Source organism: Mustelus asterias, unplaced genomic scaffold (genome assembly GCF_964213995.1).
Source record: "Mustelus asterias unplaced genomic scaffold, sMusAst1.hap1.1 HAP1_SCAFFOLD_1674, whole genome shotgun sequence".
Classification (NCBI taxonomy): Eukaryota; Metazoa; Chordata; class Chondrichthyes; order Carcharhiniformes; family Triakidae; genus Mustelus; species Mustelus asterias.
The window spans coordinates 1-21,291 of record NW_027591619.1 but is presented as its reverse complement, the minus strand read 5'-3'; the positions used below and the strand labels follow the sequence as shown (position 1 = coordinate 21,291).

The following is a 21,291-nucleotide window of genomic DNA, read 5'->3' as shown; positions in this document are numbered from 1 at the left end:
AGTCAGAAGCTTTTCCCCCAGGGTGGGAGAGTCAATTACTCGGGGGCACAGGTTTAAGGTGCGAGGGGCAAGGTTTAAAGGAGATGTACGAGGCAGATTTTTTACACAGAGGGTGGTGGGTGCCTGGAACTCGCTGCTGGGGGAGGGAGTGGAAGCGGATATGGTAGTGAGTTTTAAGGGGCGTTTTGACAAATACATGAATAGGATGGGAATAGAGGGATATGGTCCCCGGAAGGGGAGGGGGTTTTAGTTAAGTCGGGCAGCATGGTCGGTGCAGGCTTGGAGGGGCCGAAGGGCCTGTTCCTGTGCTGTAATTTTCTTTGTTATTTGTTTATTGGGAGACAGTGAAAAGTATTGTTTCTTGCTCACTCGGTTCGATTCCCGGTTTGGGTCACTGCCTGTGTGGAAATGTGTCTATTTTAACGCCAGGAGTGTAGTGAATAAAGTGGATGAGCTTAGAGTGTGGATCGATCCTTGGAAGTGTGATGTGGTGGCCATTACGGAGACTTGGGGACAGGGACAGGACTGGTTACTTCACGTTCTCCCCGTGTCTGCGTGGGTTTCCTCCGGGTGCTCCGGTTTCCTCCCACACTTCAAAGATGTGTAGGTTAGTTGGATTGGACATGATAAGTTGTCCCTTAGTGTCCAAAGATGTGTAGGTTAGGTGGATTGGCCATGCTAAATTGTCCCTTAGTGTCCAAAGATGTGTAGGTTAGGTGAATTGGCCATGCTAAATTGCCCCTTAGTGTCCAAAGATGTGTAGGTTAGGGTGGATTGGCCATGCTAAATTGTCCCTTAGTGTCCAATGATGTGCAGGTTAGGGTGGATTGGCCATGCTAAATTGCCCCTTAGTGTCCAAAGATGTGCAGGTTAGGGGGATTGGCCATGATAAATTGTCCCTTAGTGTCCAAAGATGTGTAGGTTAGGGTGGATTCGCCGTGCTAAATTGCCCCTTCGTGTCCAAAGATGTGCAGGTTCGGGAGATTGGCCATGTTAAATTGTCCCTTAGTGTCCAAAGATGTGCAGGTTAGGGTGGATTGGTCATACTAAATTGTCCCTTAGTGTCCAAAGATGTGCAGGTTAGGTGGATTGGCCATGCTAAATTGTCCCTTAGTGTCCAAAGATGTGTAGGTTAGGTGGATTGGCCGTGCTAAATTGTCCCTTAGTGTCCAAAGATGTGTTGGTCAGGTGGATTGGCCATGCTAAATTGTCCCTTAGTGTCCAAAGATGTGTAGGTCAGGTGGATTGGCTGTTCTAAATTGTCCCTTAGTGTCCAAAGATGTGCAGGTTAGGGGGATTGGCCATGCTATATTGTCCCTTAGTGTCCAAAGATGTGCAGGTTAGGGTGGATTGGCCATGCTAAATTGTCCCTTAGTGTCCAAAGATGTGCAGGTTAGGGTGGATTGGCCATGCTAAATTGTCCCTTAGTGTCCAAAGATGTGCGGGTTAGGGTGGATTGGCCATGCTAAATTGCCCCTTAGTGTCCAAAGATGTGCAGGTTAGGGTGGATTGGCCATGCTAAATTGTCCCTTAGTGTCCAAAGATGTGCAGGTTAGGGTGGATTGGCCGTGCTAAATTGTCCCTTAGTGTCCAAAGATGTGCGGGTTAGGGTGGATTGGCCATGCTAAATTGTCCCTTAGTGTCCAAAGATGTGTAGGTTAGGGTGGATTGGCCATGCTAAATTGTCCCTTAGTGTCCAAAGATGTGCGGGTTAGGGTAGATTGGCCATGCTAAATTGTCCCTTAGTGTCCAAAGATGTGTAGGTTAGGGTGGATTGGCCATGCTAAATTGCCCCTTAGTGTCCAAAGATGTGCAGGTTAGGGTGGATTGGCCGTGCTAAATTGCCCCTTGGTGTCCCAAAGATGTGGTTAGGGTGGATTGGCCGTGCTAAATTGCCCCTTAGAGTCCAAAGATGTGCAGGTTAGGGTGGATTGGCCGTGCTAAATTGTCCCTTAGTGTCCAAAGATGTGCAGGTTAGGGAGGATTGGCCGTGCTAAATTGTCCCTTAGTGTCCAAAGATGTGCAGGTTAGGGTGGATTGGCCGTGCTAAATTGTCCCTTAGTGTCCAAAGATGTGCAGGTTAGGTGGATTGGCCGTGCTAAATTGTCCCTTAGTGTCCAAAGATGTGCAGGTTAGGGTGGATTGGCCATGCTAAATTGTCCCTTAGTGTCCAAAGATGTGCAGGTTAGGGGGGATTGGCCATGCTAAATTGTCCCTTAGTGTCCAAAGATGTGTAGGTTAGGGTGGATTGGCCGTGCTAAATTGTCCCTTAGTGTCCAAAGATGTACAGGTTAGGGTGGATTGGCCATGCTAAATTGTCCCTTAGTGTCCAAAGATGTGTCGGTTAGGGTGGATTGGCCGTGCTAAATTGTCCCTTAGTGTCCAAAGATGTGTAGGTTAGGGTGGATTGGCCATGCTAAATTGTCCCTTAGTGTCCAAAGATGTGCAGGTTAGGGTGGATTGGCCATGTTAAATTGTCCCTTAGTGTCCAAAGATGTGCAGGTTAGGGTGGATTGGTCATGCTAAATTGTCCCTTTGTGTCCAAAGATGTGCAGGTTAGGAGGATTGGCCATGCTAAATTGTCCCTTAGTGTCCAAAGATGTGTAGGTTAGGGTGGATTGGCCGTGCTAAATTGTCCCTTAGTGTCCAAAGATGTGTAGGTTAGGGTGGATTGGCCATGCTAAATTGTCCCTTAGTGTCCAAAGATGTGCAGGTTAGGGTGGATTGGCCGTGCTAAATTGTCCCTTAGTGTCCAAAGATGTGTAGGTTAGGGTGGATTGGCCGTGCTAAATTGTCCCTTAGTGTCCAAAGATGTGTAGGTAAGGGTGGATTGGCCGTGCTAAATTGTCCCTTAGTGTCCAAAGATGTGCGGGTTAGGGTGGATTGGCCATGCTAAATTGCCCCTTAGTGTCCAAAGATGTGCAGGTTAGGGTGGATTGGCCGTGCTAAATTGTCCCTTAGTGTCCAAAGATGTGCAGGTTAGGGTGGATTGGCCGTGCTAAATTGTCCCTTAGTGTCCAAAGATGTGCGGGTTAGGGTGGATTGGCCATGCTAAATTGTCCCTTAGTGTCCAAAGATGTGCGGGTTAGGGTGGATTGGCCATGCTAAATTGTCCCTTAGTGTCCAAAGATGTACGGGTTAGGGTGGATTGGCCATGCTAAATTGTCCCTTAGTGTCCAAAGATGTGTAGGTTAGGGTGGATTGGCCATGCTAAATTGTCCCTTAGTGTCCAAAGATGTGCGGGTTAGGGTGGATTGGCCATGCTAAATTGTCCCTTAGTGTCCAAAGATGTGTAGGTTAGGGTGGATTGGCCATGCTAAATTGCCCCTTAGTGTCCAAAGATGTGCAGGTTAGGGTGGATTGGCCGTGCTAAATTGCCCCTTAGTGTCCCAAAGATGTGCAGGTTAGGTGGATTGGCCGTGCTAAATTGTCCCTTAGTGTCCAAAGATGTGCAGGTTAGGGTGGATTGGCCATGCTAAATTGTCCCTTAGTGTCCAAAGATGTGTAGGTTAGGGTGGATTGGCCATGCTAAATTGTCCCTTAGTGTCCAAAGATGTGCAGGTTAGGGTGGATTGGCCATGTTAAATTGTCCCTTAGTGTCCAAAGATGTGCAGGTTAGGGTGGATTGGTCATGCTAAATTGTCCCTTTGTGTCCAAAGATGTGCAGGTTAGGAGGATTGGCCATGCTAAATTGTCCCTTAGTGTCCAAAGATGTGTAGGTTAGGGTGGATTGGCCGTGCTAAATTGTCCCTTAGTGTCCAAAGATGTGGAGGTTAGGGTGGATTGGCCATGCTAAATTGTCCCTGAGTGTCCAAAGATGTGCAGGTTAGGGTGGATTGGCCGTGCTAAATTGTCCCTTAGTGTCCAAAGATGTGTAGGTTAGGGTGGATTGGCCGTGCTAAATTGTCCCTTAGTGTCCAAAGATGTGTAGGTTAGGGTGGATTGGCCGTGCTAAATTGTCCCTTAGTGTTCAAAGATGTGTAGGTTAGGGTGGATTGGCCATGCTAAATTGTCACTTAGTGTCCAAAGATGTGTAGGCTAGGGTGGATTGGCCATGCTAAATTGTCCCTTAGTGTCCAAAGATGTGTAGGTTAGGGTGGATTGGCCGTGCTAAATTGTCCCTTAGTGTCCAAAGATGTTGCCGATTGGATAGGTAACTAGCTATCTGATCGAAGACAGAGGGTGGTGGTGGATGGAAAATTTTCGGACTGGAGGCAGGTTGCTAGCGGAGTGCCGCAGGGATCGGTGCTTGGTCCTCTGCTCTTTGTGATTTTTATTAATGACTTAGAGGAGGGGGCTGAAGGGTGGATCAGTAAATTTGCTGATGACACCAAGATTGGTGGAGTAGTGGATGAGGTGGAGGGCTGTTGTAGGCTGCAAAGAGACATAGATAGGATGCAAAGCTGGGCTGAAAAATGGCAAATGGAGTTTAACCCTGATAAATGTGAGGTGATTCATTTTGGTAGGACTAATTTAAATGTGGATTACAGGGTCAAAGGTAGGGTTCTGAAGACTGTGGAGGAACAGAGAGATCTTGGGGTCCATATCCACAGATCTCTAAAGGTTGCCACTCAAGTGGATAGAGCTGTGAAGAAGGCATATAGTGTGTTAGCTTTTATTAACAGGGGGTTGGAGTTTAAGAGCCGTGGGGCTATGCTGCAACTGTACAGGACCTTGGTGAGACCGCATTTGGAATATTGCGTGCAGTTCTGGTCACCTCACTATAAGAAGGATGTGGAAGCGCTGGAAAGAGTGCAGAGGAGATTTACCAGGATGCTGCCTGGTTTGGAGCGTCGGTCTTATGAGGAAAGGTTGAGGGAGCTGGGGCTGTTCTCTCTGGAGCGGAGGAGATTGAGGGGAGACTTAATAGAGGTTTATAAAATGATGAAGGGGATAGATCGAGTGAACGTTCAAAGACTATTTCCTCGGGTGGATGGAGCTATTACAAGGGGGCATAACTATAGGGTTCGTGGTGGGAGATACAGGACGGATATCAGAGGTAGGTTCTTCACGCAGAGAGTGGTTGGGGTGTGGAATGGACTGCCTGCAGTGATAGTGGAGTCAGACACTTTAGGAACATTTAAGCGGTTATTGGATAGGCACATGGAGCACACCAGGATGGTAGGGAGTGGGATAGCTTGATCTTGGTTTCAGATGAAGGTCGGCACAACATCGTGGGCCGAAGGGCCTGTTCTGTGCTGTAATGTTCTATGTTCTATGTTCTAGGTTAGGGTGGATTGGCCGTGCTAAATTGTCCCTTAGTGTCCAAAGATGTGTAGGTTAGGGTGGATTGGCCATGCTAAATTGTCCCTTAGTGTCCAAAGATGTGTAGGTTAGGGTGGATTGGCCATGCTAAATTGTCGCTTAGTGTCCAAAGATGTGCTGGTTAGGGTGGATTGGCCGTGCTAAACTGCCCCTTAGTGTCCAAAGATGTGCAGGTTTAGGGTGGATTGGCCGTGCTAAATTGTCCCTTAGTGTCCAAAGATGTGCAGGTTAGGGTGGATTGGCCATGTTAAATTGTCCCTTAGTGTCCAAAGATGTGCAGGTTATGGTGGATTGGCCATGCTAAATTGTCCCTTAGTGTCCAAAGATGTGCAGGTTATGGTGGATTGGCCATGCTAAATTGTCCCTTAGTGTCCAAAGATGTGCAGGTTAGGGTGGATTGGCCGTGCTAAATTGCCCCTTAGTGACATGTGGATTAGCAGGGTAAATACATGGAGTTAAGGAAATAGGGTGGGATTGTTGTCGGTTCAGGCTCGATGACCTCCTCCCGCACGGCTGGGGTTCTATTTAAGATTCCCACTGGTGGGAGTCTGTGCGAAGGATGTTTCGGACTCTGATGCAGCCACAGTTTGTGGTGATGAATTCCAGGCTGTCACTCACCCACTGTGTGAAGGAATGGGTTTTGTTTGACCTCTCTCTCTCTCTCTCTCTCTGCAGCTGGCAACGCAAAGTGTTTTGAGTTCTGCGCTCGACTCACTTCCCTCCCGCTGAGGCTGGGGGAAGACGTAAACAATCTATCTGCCTTCACCCGTCACCCTTCACGGTTCGTTAAGAACATAGGAAGTAGGAGCCAGGAGTGGGCCATCCGCCCCCTCGAGCCTGCTCCGCCATTCAAAAAGATCACGGCTGATCTTTCCGTGGACTCAGCTCCACTTACCCGCCCGCTCACCACAACCCTTAATTCCTTCAAAAATCTATCTATCCTTCCCTTAAAAAACATTCAACGAGGGAGCCTCAGCTGGGCAGGGAATTCCCACAGATTCACAACCCTTTGTGTGAAGAAGTTCCTCCTCAACTCAGTCCCAAATCTGCTCCCCCTTATTTTGAGGCCATGCCCCCTAGTTCTAGTTTCACCCACCAGTGGAAACAACTTCCCTGCTTTTACCATTTAAATAATAATAAATTTCGCTGTTGTTCCTACCTCACGTTGTTTATTCTACCCATTTAAGTATGCATCAGCACCAACCCTCATGTCTGAGAGAAGGGAGCGGGTGGGAGTAGGGGGAGATTCCACTCCACGCTCATAATTATAGACGCCACAGTGGGTTAGCACTGCTGGCTCACAGCGCCAGGGACCCGGGTTCGATTCCCAGCTCGGGTCACTGTCTGTGTGGAGTTTGCACATTCTCACCATGTCTGCGTGGGTTTCCTCCGGGTGCTCCGGTTTCCTCCCACAGTCCAAAAATGTGCAGGTTAGGTGGATTGGCCATGCTAAATTGTCCCTTAGTGTCCAAAGATGTGCAGGTTAGGGTGGATTGGCCATGCTAAATTGTCCCTTAGTGTCCAAAGGTGTGCAGGTTAGGTAGATTGGCCGTGCTAAATTGCCCCTTAGTATCCAAAGGTGTACAGGTTATGTGGATTGGCCATGCTAAAAAGCCCCTTAGTGTCCAAAGATGTGCGGGTTAGATGGATTGGCCGTGCTAAATTGCCCCTTAGTGTCCAAAGATGTGCAGGTTAGGTGGATTGGCCGTGCTAAATTGCCCCTTAGTGTCCAAAGATGTGCGGGTTAGGTGGATTGGCCGTGCTAAATTGCCCCTTAAATGGTAAATGGTAGGACTCTGAAGAGTGCAGTTGAACAGAGGGATCTGGGAATACAGGTACAGAATTCCCTAAAAGTGACGCCACAGGTGGATAGGGTCGTAAAGAGTGCCTTTGGTACATTGGCCTTTATAAATCGGAGTATCGAGTATAAAAGTTGGAGTGTTATGGTAAGGTTATATAAGGCATTGGTGAGGCCGAATTTGGAGTATTGTGTACAGTTTTGGTCACCTAGTTACAGGAAGGATGTAAATAAGATTGAAAGAGTGCAGAGAAGGTTCACAAGGATGTTGCCGGGACTTGAGAAGCTGAGTTACAGAGAGAGATTGAATAGGTTGGGACTTTATTCCCTGGAGCGTAGAAGATTGAGGGGAGATTTGATAGAGGTGTATAAGATTTTGATGGGTATAGATAGAGTGAATGCAAGCAGGCTTTTTCCGCTGAGGCTCGGGGAGAAAAAAACCAGAGGGCATGGGTTAAGGGTGAAAGGAGAAAAGTTTAAAGGGAATATTAGGGGGGGCTTCTTCACGCAGAGAGTGGTGGGAGTGTGGAATGAGCTGCCGGATAAAGTGGTAAATGCGGGGTCACTTTTAACATTTAAGAAAAACTTGGACGGGTTCATGGATGAGAGGGGTGTGGAGGGATATGGTCCAAGTGCAGGTCAGTGGGACGAGGCATAAAATGGTTCGGCACAGACAAGGGCCAAAAGGCCTGTTTCTGAGCTGTAATTTTCTATGGTTCTATGGTTCTATGGATTGGCCATGCTAAATTGCCCCTTAGTGTCCAAAGATGTGCAGGTTAGGGTGGATTGGCCATGCTAAACTGCCCCTTAGTGTCCAAAGATGTGCAGGTTAGGGGGATTGGCCGTGCTAAATTGTCACTTAGTATCCAAAGATGTGCGGGTTAGGTGGATTGGCCGTGCTAAATTGTCCCTTAGTGTCCAAAGATGTGTAGGTTAGGGTGGATTGGCCATGCTAAATTGTCCCTTAGTGTCCAAAGATGTGCAGGTTAGGTGGATTGGCCATGTTAAATTGTCCCTTCGTGTCCAAAGATGTGCAGGTTAGGTGGATTGGCCATGCTAAATTGCCCCTTAGTGTCCAAAGATGTGCAGGTTAGGGTGGATTGGCCATGCTAAATTGTCCCTTAGTGTCCAACGATGTGTAGGTTAGGGTGGATTGGCCATGTTAAATTGTCCCTTAGTGTCCAAAGATGTGCAGGTTAGGGTGGATTGGCCATGCTAAATTGTCCCTTAGTGTCCAAAGATGTGCAGGTTAGGGTGGATTGGCCATGCTAAATTGTCTCTTAGTGTCCAAAGATGTGCAGGTTAGGTGGATTGGCCATGCTAAATTGTCCCTTAGTGTCCAAAGATGTGCAGGTTAGGGTGGATTGGCCATGCTAAATTGTCCCTTAGTGTCCAAAGATGTGTAGGTTAGGGTGGATTGGCCATGCTAAATTGTCCCTTAGTGTCCAAAGATGTGCAGGTTAGGGTGGATTGGCCATGCTAAATTGTCCCTTAGTGTCCAAAGATGTGCAGGTTAGGGTGGATTGGCTGTGCTAAATTGTCCCTTAGTGTCCAAATATGTGTAGGTTAGGGTGGATTGGCCATGCTAAATTGTCCCTTCGTGCCCAAAGATGTGCAGGTTAGGTGGATTGGCCATGCTAAATTGTCCCTTAGTGTCCAAAGATGTGCAGGTTAGGTGGATTGGCCATGCTAAATTGCCCCTTAGTGTCCAAAGATGTGCAGGTTAGGGTGGATTGGCCATGCTAAATTGTCCCTTAGTGTCCAACGATGTGTAGGTTAGGGTGGATTGGCCATGTTAAATTGTCCCTTAGTGTCCAAAGATGTGCAGGTTAGGGTGGATTGGCCATGCTAAATCGTCTCTTAGTGTCCAAAGATGTGCAGGTTAGGTGGATTGGCCATGCTAAATTGTCCCTTAGTGTCCAAAGATGTGCAGGTTAGGGTGGATTGGCCATGCTAAATTGCCCCTTAGTGTCCAAAGATGTGCAGGTTAGGGTGGATTGGCCATGCTAAATTGTCCCTTAGTGTCCAAAGATGTGTAGGTTAGGGTGGATTGGCCATGCTAAATTGTCCCTTAGTGTCCAAAGATGTGCAGGTTAGGGTGGATTGGCCATGCTAAATTGTCCCTTAGTGTCCAAAGATGTGCAGGTTAGGGTGGATTGGCCATGCTAAATTGTCCCTTAGTGTCCAAATATGTGTAGGTTAGGGTGGATTGGCCATGCTAAATTGTCCCTTCGTGCCCAAAGATGTGCAGGTTAGGTGGATTGGCCATGCTAAATTGTCCCTTAGTGTCCAAAGATGTGCAGGTTAGGTGGATTGGCCATGCTAAATTGCCCCTTAGTGTCCAAAGATGTGCAGGTTAGGGTGGATTGGCCATGCTAAATTGTCCCTTAGTGTCCAAAGATGTGCAGGTTAGGTGGATTGGCCATGCTAAATTGTCCCTTAGTGTCCAAAGATGTGCAGGTTAGGGTGGATTGGCCATGCTAAATTGCCCCTTAGTGTCCAAAGATGTGCAGGTTAGGGTGGATTGGCCATGCTAAATTGTCCCTTAGTGTCCAAAGATGTGCGGGTTAGGGTGGATTGGCCATGCTAAATTCTCCCTTAGTGTCCAAAGATGTGCAGGTTAGGTGGATTGGCCATGCTAAATTGTCCCTTAGTGTCCAAAGATGTGCAGGTTAGGGTGGATTGGCCGTGCTAAATTGTCCCTTAGTGTCCAAAGATGTGTAGGTTAGGGTGGATTGGCCATGCTAAATTGTCCCTTAGTGTCCAAAGATGTGCAGGTTAGGGTGGATTGGCCATGCTAAATTGCCCCTTAGTGTCCAAAGATGTGCAGGTTAGGGTGGATTGGCCATGCTAAATTGCCCCTTAGTGTCCAAAGATGTGCAGGTTAGGGTGGATTGGCCATGCTAAGTTGTCCCTTAGTGCCAGGCACATTTGCAGGGTAAATACAAAGAGAACAATGAACAGTACAGCACAGGAACAGGCCCTTCGGCCCTCCAAGCCTGTGCCGATCCTGATGCCCTCACTAAACTATAAAAAAAAAACCTTCCGCCCTTACTCGGTCCCTATCCCTCTATTCCCTCCATATTCATGGACACATCCGGATGTTCTTCATTGTATCTAATGTACCTGTTTCCACCTCTGACAGCGCGTTCTGGACACCCATCACTCTCTGCGTGAAAAACCTTCCGCCGCATATCCCCCTTAAACTGTCCCCCTCTCATAGGTGCAGAAGGAGGCCATTCGGCCCATCGAGTCTGCACCGACCACAGTCCCAGCCAGGCCCAATCCCTGCAATCCGATATACTTACCTTTCTAATCCCCTCACTCTCGGGTCAATTTAGCACGGCCAATCAACATAACCTTTCGGACTGTGGGAGGAAACCCACGCAGACACGGGGGGAATGTTCAAACTCCGCACAGACAGTGACCCGAGGCCGGGAATCGAACCCGGGTCCCTGGCGCTGTGAGGCAGCTGTGCCAACCCACTGTGTCACCGTGCCGCCCGTCTCTCACCTTGAACTTGCACCCCCTTGAAGTTGACGCTGCCACCCTGGGAAGAAGCCCCTGACTATCCACCCTGTCCATGCCTCTCGTACTTTTGTAGATCTCAATCAGGTCTCCCCTCAACCTCCGCCTTTTCACAGTAACTTCATTGCAGCGTTAATATAAGCCTCACCTGTGACACTGGTAATTAAACTTTACTTTAAGTTGGTCTTTCTCTACACCCTAGCTGTGACTGTAACACTACATTCTGCACCCTCTCCTTTCCTTCTCTATGAACGGTATGCTCTGTCTGGAAAGCGCACAAGAAACAATACTTTTCACTATTTGCTAATACATAAAGAACAAAGAAAATTACAGCACAGGATCAGGCCCTTCGGCCCCTCCAAGCCTGCACCGACCATGCTGCCCGACTGAACTAAAACCCCCTACCCTTCCGGGGACCAGATCCCTCTATTCCCATCCTATTCATGTATTTGTCAAGACGCCCCTTAAAAGTCACTATCGTATCCGCTTCCACTACCCCGGCAGCGAGTTCCAGGCACCCACCACCCTCTGTGTAAAAAATCTGCCTCGTACATCTCCTTTAAACCTTGCCCCTCGCACCTTAAACCTGTGCCTCTCGTAATGGACTCTTCCACCCTGGGAAAAAGCTTCTGACTATCCACTCTGTCCATGCCTCTCATAATCTTGTAGACTTCTATCAGGTCTCCCCTCAACCTCCACAAGAAACAATACTTTCCACTGTATGTTAATACATGTGACAATAATAAATCAAATCAAGTCTAATCAAATCAAACATCCCCGAGCTTCAGACTTTACCTGAATTGGACGTCGAGTTTCACTGATTTCCAAGGGGGTCTCACGACTGTCGTTCAGTCCTGCTGGAGCGGGTGTGAGAGGGGGCGGCGGGGGAGGGTTGAAAGGAAAACACAAAACAGTCACTTGGTAATCCAGCACTTGATCAATTGGGCCAGTGGGCTGACGAATGGCAGATGGAGTTTAATTCAGACAAATGCGAGGTGATGCATTTTGGTCGATCGAACCAGGGCAGGACTTACTCAGTTAGTGGTGGGGCGTTGGGGAGAGTTACAGAACAAAGAGATCGAGGGGTACATGGTCATAGCTCCTTGCAAGTGGAGTCACAGGTGGACAGAGTGGTGAAGAAGGCATTCGGCATGCTTGGTTTCATCGGTCAGAACATTGAATACAGGAGTTGGGACGTCTTGTTGAAGTTGTACAAGACATTGGTAAGGCCACACTTGGAATACTGTGTACGGTTCTGGTCACCCTATTATAGAAAGGATATTATTAAACTAGAAAGAGTGCAGAACAGATTTACTAGGATGCTACCGGGACTTGATGGGTTGAGTTACAAGGAGAGGCTGGATAGACTAGGACTTTTTTCTCTGGAGCGTAGGAGGCTGAGGGGTGACCTTATAGAGGTCTATAAAATAATGAGGGGCACAGATCAGCCAGATAGTCAATATCTTTTCCCAAAGGTCGGGGAGTCTAAAACTAGAGGGCATAGGTTTAAGGTGAGAGGGGAGAGATACAAAAGTGTCCAGAGGGGCATTTTTTTAACACAGAGGGTGGTGAGTGTCTGGAACGAGCTGCCAGAGGTAGTAGTAGAGGCGGGTACAATTTTGTCTTTTAAAAAGCGTTTAGACAGTTACATGGGTACGATGGGTATAGAGGGATATGGGCCAAACGCGGGCAATTGGGATTAGCTTAGAGGTTTAAAAATAGGGCGGCATGGACAAGTTGGGCCGAAGGGCCTGTTTCCGTGCTGTAAACCTCTGTGACTTGGCTACTGCTGAAAAGAGTCTCCGAAATCTTTGGTCTCGCTCTCATCGGGAGTAATGAAAGAATTTATACCGCAGGAGTAAACGCAATCAATGGGTTGGCAAGTCGGCGCTGACTGGCCTCGGCAGGACTCCAGGCCAGCTCCGCGCTTGCAAAAACCCAAAAGGTAAACTTTAGTCAGGCCGCATTTGGAGTATTGCAGGCAGTTCTGGTCATCACACTACCGGAAGGATGTGGATGCGTTATGAGTGTCACAAGTAAGGTTTACATTAACACTGCAATGAAGTTACTGTGAGAATCCCCTAGTCGCCCACACTCCGGCGCCTGTTTGGGTTACACAGAGGGAGGTTTTAGCACGGCCCAATCCACCCTAACCTGCACATCTTTGGACACTAAGGGACAATTTAGCATGGCCAATCCACCCTAACCTGCACATCTTTGGACACTAAGGGGCAATTTAGCACGGCCAATCCACCCTAACCTGCACATCTTTGGACACTAAGGGACAATTTAGCATGGCCAATCCACCCTAACCTGCACATCTTTGGACACTAAGGGACAATTTAGCATGGCCAATCCACCCTAACCTGCACATCTTTGGACACTAAGGGACAATTTAGCACGGCCAATCCACCCTAACCTACACATCTTTGGACACTAAGGGGCAATTTAGCATGGCCAATCCACCCTAACCTGCACATCTTTGGACACTAAGGGACAATTTAGCACGGCCAATCCACCCTAACCTGCACATCTTTGGACACTAAGGGACAATTTAGCATGGCCAATCCACCCTAACCTGCACATCTTTGGACACTAAGGGACAATTTAGCATGGCCAATCCACCCTAACCTACACATCTTTGGACACTAAGGGACAATTTAGCACGGCCAATCCACCCTAACCTGCACATCTTTGGACACTAAGGGGCAATTTAGCACGGCCAAATCCACCCTAACCAGCACATCTTTGGACACTAAGGGACAATTTAGCATGGCCAATCCACCCTAACCTGCACATCTTTGGACACTAAGGGGCAATTTAGCACGGCCAATCCACCCTAACCTGCACATCTTTGGACACTAAGGGGCAATTTAGCACGGCCAATCCACCCTAACCTGCACATCTTTGGACACTAAGGGACAATTTAGCACGGCCAATCCACCCTAACCTGCACATCTTTGGACACTAAGGGACAATTTAACATGGCCAACCCAGCCTAACCTGCACATCTTTGGACACTAAGGGACAATTTAACATGGCCAACCCACCCTAACCTGCACATCTTTGGACACTAAGGGACAATTTAACATGGCCAACCCACCCTAACCTGCACATCTTTGGACACTAAGGGGCAATTTAGCATGACCAATCCACCCTAACCTGCACATCTTTGGACACTAAGGGACAATTTAGCACGGCCAATCCACCCTAACCTGCACATCTTTGGACACTAAGGGGCAATTTAGCATGACCAATCCACCCTAACCTGCACATCTTTGGACACTAAGGGGCAATTTAGCATGACCAATCCACCCTAACCTGCACATCTTTGGACACTAAGGGGCAATTTAGCATGACCAATCCACCCTAACCTGCACATCTTTGGACACTAAGGGGCAATTTAGCACGGCCAATCCACCCTAACCTGCACATCTTTGGACACTAAGGGACAATTTAGCATGGCCAATCCACCCTAACCTGCACATCTTTGGACACTAAGGGACAATTTAGCACGGCCAATCCACCCTAACCTGCACATCTTTGGACACTAAGGGACAATTTAACATGGCCAACCCACCCTAACCTGCACATCTTTGGACACTAAGGGACAATTTAACATGGCCAACCCACCCTAACCTGCACATCTTTGGACACTAAGGGGCAATTTAGCATGACCAATCCACCCTAACCTGCACATCTTTGGACACTAAGGGACAATTTAGCACGGCCAATCCACCCTAACCTGCACATCTTTGGACACTAAGGGGCAATTTAGCATGACCAATCCACCCTAACCTGCACATCTTTGGACACTAAGGGGCAATTTAGCATGACCAATCCACCCTAACCTGCACATCTTTGGACACTAAGGGGCAATTTAGCATGACCAATCCACCCTAACCTGCACATCTTTGGACACTAAGGGGCAATTTAGCACGGCCAATCCACCCTAACCTGCACATCTTTGGACACTAAGGGACAATTTAGCATGGCCAATCCACCCTAACCTGCACATCTTTGGACACTAAGGGACAATTTAGCACGGCCAATCCACTTAACCAACACACGTTTTGGACTGTGGGAGGAAACCGGAGCAGCCGGAGGAAACCCACGCAGAGACGGGGAGAACGTGCAGACTCCGCACAGACAGTGAGTCGTTCCCCACTTTTGGGGAACTAGCGGGAGACCACGCTGGAGTGATGGGGGACAATCAGGGCACCCCCGCCACCCCCCCTCTCCAAGATGGTCGGGCGGAGTGGTGGAGCCCCCTGGTCTTGGTCACCCTGGCAGTGCCCATTGGTAGGGGTGGGAGGCGGGGGGGGGGGGGGGTGTGCGTGCGTCTCACTGCCACTCTGCAGTCGGGATGGGTCGGGGAGAAGGAGGCCAGCGAGCGGGGTGGGCTGGGGGGGCTGAAGAGGGGAACAGGGGGGGCCACACAGTTTATCGGCAGTGGGGTAGGGAGGGAGGGATGCACGGGGTGTTGCCGGGAGACACGGAGAGCTCCTTACCCAGGAGCCGCAGAGTGTTGGTGCAGAGCGTCAGTGGGAAGAGCCTGGCGTTCCGGGCCAGGAGCCCCGCGTCTCCGCCGCCTCGGGCCTGCGTGGAATCCCGCCCTCCGCCGCTTGCTGGGATGGTCAGCACGGTTGGGGTCCTCGGTGCCGATCTGCAAACAACAAGGCAGCAACGGGGGGGGAGAGGGGGGGTCATCTCTTTCCGGTCGGAGGACTGAACCGTCTCGGTTCCCCCCCTCTCCTCCTCCCCCCCCCCCCGTTCGCCCTTCGATCTGCACCCTCCCCTGCTTCCTGCACCCCACCCACCCCCCCCGCCCCATCCTCCACCTCTCTGTGTGGGGGAGGGGTTTGGATCATTCCGCAACAATAATCTCTCCCTCAATGTCAACAAAACAAAGGAGATTGTCATCGACATCAGGAAGCGTAAAGGAGAACATGCTCCTGTCTACATCACCGGGGACAAAGTAGAAAGGGTTCGAGAGCTTCAAGTTTTGAGGTGTCCAGATCACCAACAACCTGTCCTGGTCCCCCCCATGCCGACACTATAGTTACGAAAGCCCCACCAACGCCTCTACTTTCTCAGAAGACTAAGGAAATTTGGAATGTCAGCTACGACTCTCACCAACTTTTACAGATGCCCCATAGAAAGCATTCTTTCTGGTTGTATCACAGCTTGGTCTGGGCTCCTATATACACTACACACACACATATACACACACACACACATATACACACACACACACATACATAAACACACAAACATACACACACATATATACACATATACACACACATATATACACATATACAAACACACACTCACATATACACACATACATACATATCCACACAAACATACATATCCACACAAACATACACACACATATACACACACACACACTCACATATACACACACGCACTCACATACACACACACACACGTACATACACACACACATACATACACACACACACTCACATATATGCATATACACACACACACATACACTCGCATATCCACACACTCACATATACACACACGTACATATGCACACAAACATACAGACACACACATACACTCACACTCACATATACACACACACATACAGTCACATATACGCACACATATACACACACACACACACTCACATATACACACACTCACACACAGTGAGAGAGAGAGACAGCAAGATAGAAACAGTGAGACAGAGACAGCGACAGCGAGAGGCAGATAGTCAGCAAAAGAGAGGAACAGAGAGAGAAAGAGACACAGAGGGACAGACAGGGAAGATGGGAAAGAGAGAGATAATGAGAGAGAGAGAGAGATTGAGACAGAGGAACAGAGAGGGATGGAGAGAGAGAGAGAGAGAGAGATGGAGGGAGAGACAGCAAGAGAGAGGGATGGAGAGAAAAACAGAGAGAGACAGAGAGAGACAGAGAGAGGCAGAGAGAGAGAGACAGAGAGAGAGACAGAGAGAGAGACAGAGAGAGAGACAGAGAGAGAGACAGAGAGAGAGAGACAGAGAGAGAGACAGAGAGAGAGAGAGACAGAGAGAGAGAGAGAGACAGAGAGAGAGAGAGAGACAGAGAGAGAGAGACAGAGAGAGAGAGAGAGAGAGACAGAGGAATAGAACATTGAACATTACAGCACAGTACAGGCCCTTCGGCCCTCGATGTTGCGCCGACCAGTGAAACCAATCTAAAGCCCCTCTAACCTACACTATTCCAATATCATCCATATGTTTATCCAATAACCATTTGAACGCTCTCAACATTGATGAGTCCACCACTGCTGCAGGCAGGGCATTCCACACCCTTACTACTCTCTGAGTAAAGAACCTACCTCTAACATCTGTCCTATATCTCTCACCCCTCAATTTAAAGCTATGTCCCCTCGTGCTAGCCATCACCATCTGAGGAAAAAGGCTCTCACTATCCACCCTATCTAATCCTCTGATCATCTTGTATGCCTCTATTAAGTCACCTCTTAACCTTCTTCTCTCTGACGAAAACAACCTCAAGCCCCTCAGCCTTTCCTCATACGATTTTCCCACCATACCAGGCAACATCCTGCTAAATCTCCTCTGCACCCTTTCCAACACTTCCACATCCTTCCTATAATGCGGCGACCAGAACTGTACGCAATACTCCAAGTGCGGCCACACCAGAGTTTTGTACAGTTGCAACATGACCTCATGGCTCCGAAACTCAATCCCTCTACCAATAAAAGCGAACACACCGTACGCCTTCTTAACAACCCTATCAACCTGGGTGCCAACTTTCAGGGATCTATGCACATGGACACCCAGATCCCTCTGTTCATCCACACTACCAAGTATCTTACCATTAGCCCAATACTCTGTATTCCTGTTACTCCTTCCAAAGTGAATCACCTCACACTTTTCCGCATTAAACTCCATTTGCCACCTCTCAGCCCAGTACTGCAGCTTATCTATGTCCCTCTGTAACCTGCCACTTCCCTCCACACTGTCTTCAACTCCACCGACTTTAGTGTCATCCGCAAATTTACTAATCCATCCTTCCACGCTCTCATCCAAGTCATTAATAAAAATGACAAACAGCAGTGGCCCCAAAACAGATCCTTGTGGTACACCACTAGTAACTGAACTCCAGGATGAATATTTCCCATCAACCACCACCCTGATCCAAACCGCTAAAAAATCACCCTCAATCCCATGTGTCCGTATTTTCTGCAAAAGCTTACCATGGGGAACCTTGTCAAACGCTTTGCTGAAATCCATATACACCACATCAGCCGCTTTACCCTCATCCACCTCTTTGGTCACCTTCTCAAAGAACTCAATAAGGTTTGTGAGGCGCGACCTACCCTTCACAAAACCGTGCTGACTATCCCTAATCTAATTATTCCTAACAAGGATAGTTAGAGAAAGAGAGACACACAGCAGCAGAGACAGGCAGAAGGTATAGAAACACAGAGGGACCTAGGTGTGCAAGTCCACAAATCCTTGAAGGTGGCAACACAGGTGGAGAAGGTGGTGAAGAAGGCATATGGTATGCTTGCCTTTATAGGACGGGGTATAGAGTATAAAAGCTGGAGTCTGATGATGCAGCTGTATAGAACGCTGGTTAGGCCACATTTGGAGTACTGCGTCCAGTTCTGGTCGCCGCACTACCAGAAGGACCTGGAGGCATTGGAGAGAGTGCAGAGAAGGTTTACCAGGATGTTGCCTGGTATGGAGGGTCTTAGCTATGAGGAGAGATTGGGTAGACTGGGGTTGTTCTCCTTGGAAAGATGGAGAATGAGGGGAGATCTAATAGAGGTATACAAGATTATGAAGGGTATAGATAGGGTGAACAGTGGGAAGCTTTTTCCCAGGTCGGAGGTGATGATCACGAGGGGTCACGGGCTCAAGCTGAGAGGGGCGAAGTATAACTCAGACATCAGAGGGACGTTTTTTACACAGACGTTTTTTTACACAGAGGGTGGTGGGGGCCTGGAATGCGCTGCCAAGTAGGGTGGTGGAGGCAGGCACGCTGACATCGTTTAAGACTTACCTGGATAGTCACATGAGCAGCCTGGGAATGGAGGGATACAAACGATTGGTCTAGTTGGACCAAGGAGCGGCGCAGGCTTGGAGGGCCGAAGGGCCTGTTTCCTGTGCTGTACTGTTCTTTGTTCTTTGTAAGAGGTACATGGAGAGGCAGAGAGGGACAGCAAGAGAGAAAAGGAGACAATGGGAGAGAAAGAGAGAGAAACACAGTGGGGCAAGGTGACAGAGAGGGAGCGAAACTCAGAGAGGAAGGTGGACACAGAGAGACAGGGGAGAGACGAATAGGACACAGCTTGTAACCCCTCACCTCACCTGTTGGAGACGCTGTCTCCAGAGCCTGTAGGCGAACCTAAATCAAAAAAAATATATCAACATTCCCACAGATATTCAGGGACCCCCACCCCTCCCCAACCCCCATACTCTCCGAAGAAAGAGACACGTGGACTCGAAAGGTAATGCATTTTGGAAGGTCTAATACAGATAGGAAATATACAGTAAATGGCAGAACCCTTAAGAGTATTGATAGGCAGAGGGATCTGGGTGTACAGGTACACAGGTCACTGAAAGTGGCAACGCAGGTGGAGAAGGTCGTCAAGAAGGCATACGGCATGCTTGCCTTCATCGGCCGGGGCATTGAGTTTAAAAATTGGCAAGTCATGTTGCAGCTTTATAGAACCTTAGTTAGACCGCACTTGGAATATAGTGTTCAATTCTGGTCACCACACTACCAGAAGGATGTGGAGGCTTTGGCGAGGGTACAGAAAGGAGTTACCAGGATGTTGCCTGGTATGGAGGGCATTAGCTATGAGGAGAGGTTGGAGAAACTTGGTTTGTTCTCACTGGAGCGACGGAGGTTGAGGGGAGACCTGATAGAAGTCTCCAAGATTATGAGAGGCATGGACAGAGTGGATAGTCAGAAGCTTTTTCCCCAGGGTGGAAGAGTCAATTACTAGGGGGCACAGGTTTAAGGTGCGAGGGGCAAGGTTTAAAGGAGATGTATGAGGCAAGTTCTTTACACAGAGGGTGGTGGGTGCCTGGAACTCGTTGCCGGGGGAGGTAGTGGAAGCGGATACGGTCGTGACTTTTAAGGGGCGTCTTGACAAATACATGAATAGGATGGGAATAGAGGGATATGGTCCCCGGAAGGGTAGGGGGTTTTAGTTCAGTCGGGCAGCATGGTCGGTGCAGGCTTGGAGGGCCGAAGGGCCTGATCCTGTGCTGTAATTTTCTTTGTTCTTCGATATATATATTTCCCTTCACTCTCTCCAGTTCAGTCTGTCTCCCCCTCCTCGCCACTGACCCCCAGTGCAACGGGATCTTGATCAATTGGGCCAGTGGGCTGACGAAGGGCAGATGGAGTTTAATTCAGACAAATGCGAGGTGATGCATTTTGGTCGATCGAACCAGGGCAGGACTTACTCAGTTAATGGTAGGGCGTTGGGGAGAGTTACAGAACAAAGAGATCGAGGGGCACAGGTTCATAGCTCCTTGAAAGTGGAGTCACAGGTGGACAGAGTGGTGAAGAAGGCATTCGGCATGCTTGGTTTCATCGGTCAGAACATTGAATACAGGAGATGGGACGTCTTGTTGAAGTTGTACAAGACATTGGTAAGGCCACACTTGGAATACTGTGTACAGTTCTGGTCACCCTATTATAGAAAGGATATTATTAAACTAGAAAGAGTGCAGAACAGATTTACTAGGATGCTACCGGGACTTGATGGATTGAGTTATAAGGAGAGGCTGGATAGACTGGGACTTTTTTCTCTGGAGCGTAGGAGGCTGAGGGGTGATCTTATAGAGGTCTATAAAATAATGAGGGGCACAGATCAGCTAGATAGTCAATATCTTTTCCCAAAGGTAGGGGAGTCTAAAACTAGAGGGCACAGGTTTAAGGTGAGAGGGGAGAGATACAAAAGGGTCCAGAGGGGCAATTGTTCCACGCAGAGGGTGGTGAGTGTCTGGAACGAGCTGCCAGAGGCAGTAGTAGAGGCGGGTACAATTTTGTCTTTTAAAAAGCATTGAGATAGTTACATGGGTACGATGGGTATAGAGGGATATGGGCCAAATGCGGGCAATTGGGATTAGCTTAGGGGTTTAAAAAAAAGGGGTGGCATGGACAAGTTGGGCCGAAGGGCCTGTTTCCGTGCTGAAAACCTCTATCACTCTGTGACACAATGGATCTCTCACTCCCTTAATGACCCTAAGTGCGTGTCCCATTGCCCGGGGAATGAACCCCCACTCCCCCCCACATTGTGTCACCCCTTTCCCCCAGGAAATGGCAACTGCTCTTCCCCAGTCTAACCGCTCTCCCTCCCAGGGGACCCACTCCAGCCCCCCTCCCCATCCATCGACGCATCCCCACCCTCTCCCAGCCCTCCTCCTCTCTGACCCTGCCTCCGCAGGTCACCCACTCACCCATGATGGTGTCCCCGGGCGTGCTTCTGCTGGACGCTACGGAGCTTCCTCTGGGCGTCTGCAAACGAGAGAGAGAGACAGAGAGAGAAAGAGACCGAGAGAGAGAGACACAGAGAGAGAGACACAGAGAGAGAGAGGCAGAGAGAGAGACACAGAGAGAGAGGCAGAGAGAGAGAGAGAGAGAAACAGAGAGAGAGAGACACAGAGAGAGAGACAAGAGAGAGAGAGACAGAGA

The 21,291-nt window shown here is 48.9% G+C and overlaps 1 protein-coding gene across 1 annotated transcript in view; it reads right to left on the bottom strand.

Annotated features, from left to right (window-relative positions):
* LOC144488574 (uncharacterized) overlaps window positions 1-21,285 on the bottom strand; it is a 29,967-nt gene extending 8,682 nt beyond the window's left edge. The window contains exons 1-4 of the mRNA XM_078206637.1: window positions 21,057-21,285; window positions 18,951-18,987; window positions 15,103-15,257; window positions 11,387-11,448 (exon numbers count right to left, since the gene is read on the bottom strand). Of these exons, the coding sequence (XP_078062763.1) occupies window positions 11,387-11,448; window positions 15,103-15,257; window positions 18,951-18,987; window positions 21,057-21,060 (258 nt within the window). The 5' untranslated portion in view covers window positions 21,061-21,285. The remainder of the gene's footprint in view (window positions 1-11,386; window positions 11,449-15,102; window positions 15,258-18,950; window positions 18,988-21,056) is intronic.
* Window positions 21,286-21,291: the final 6 nt, after the last annotated feature.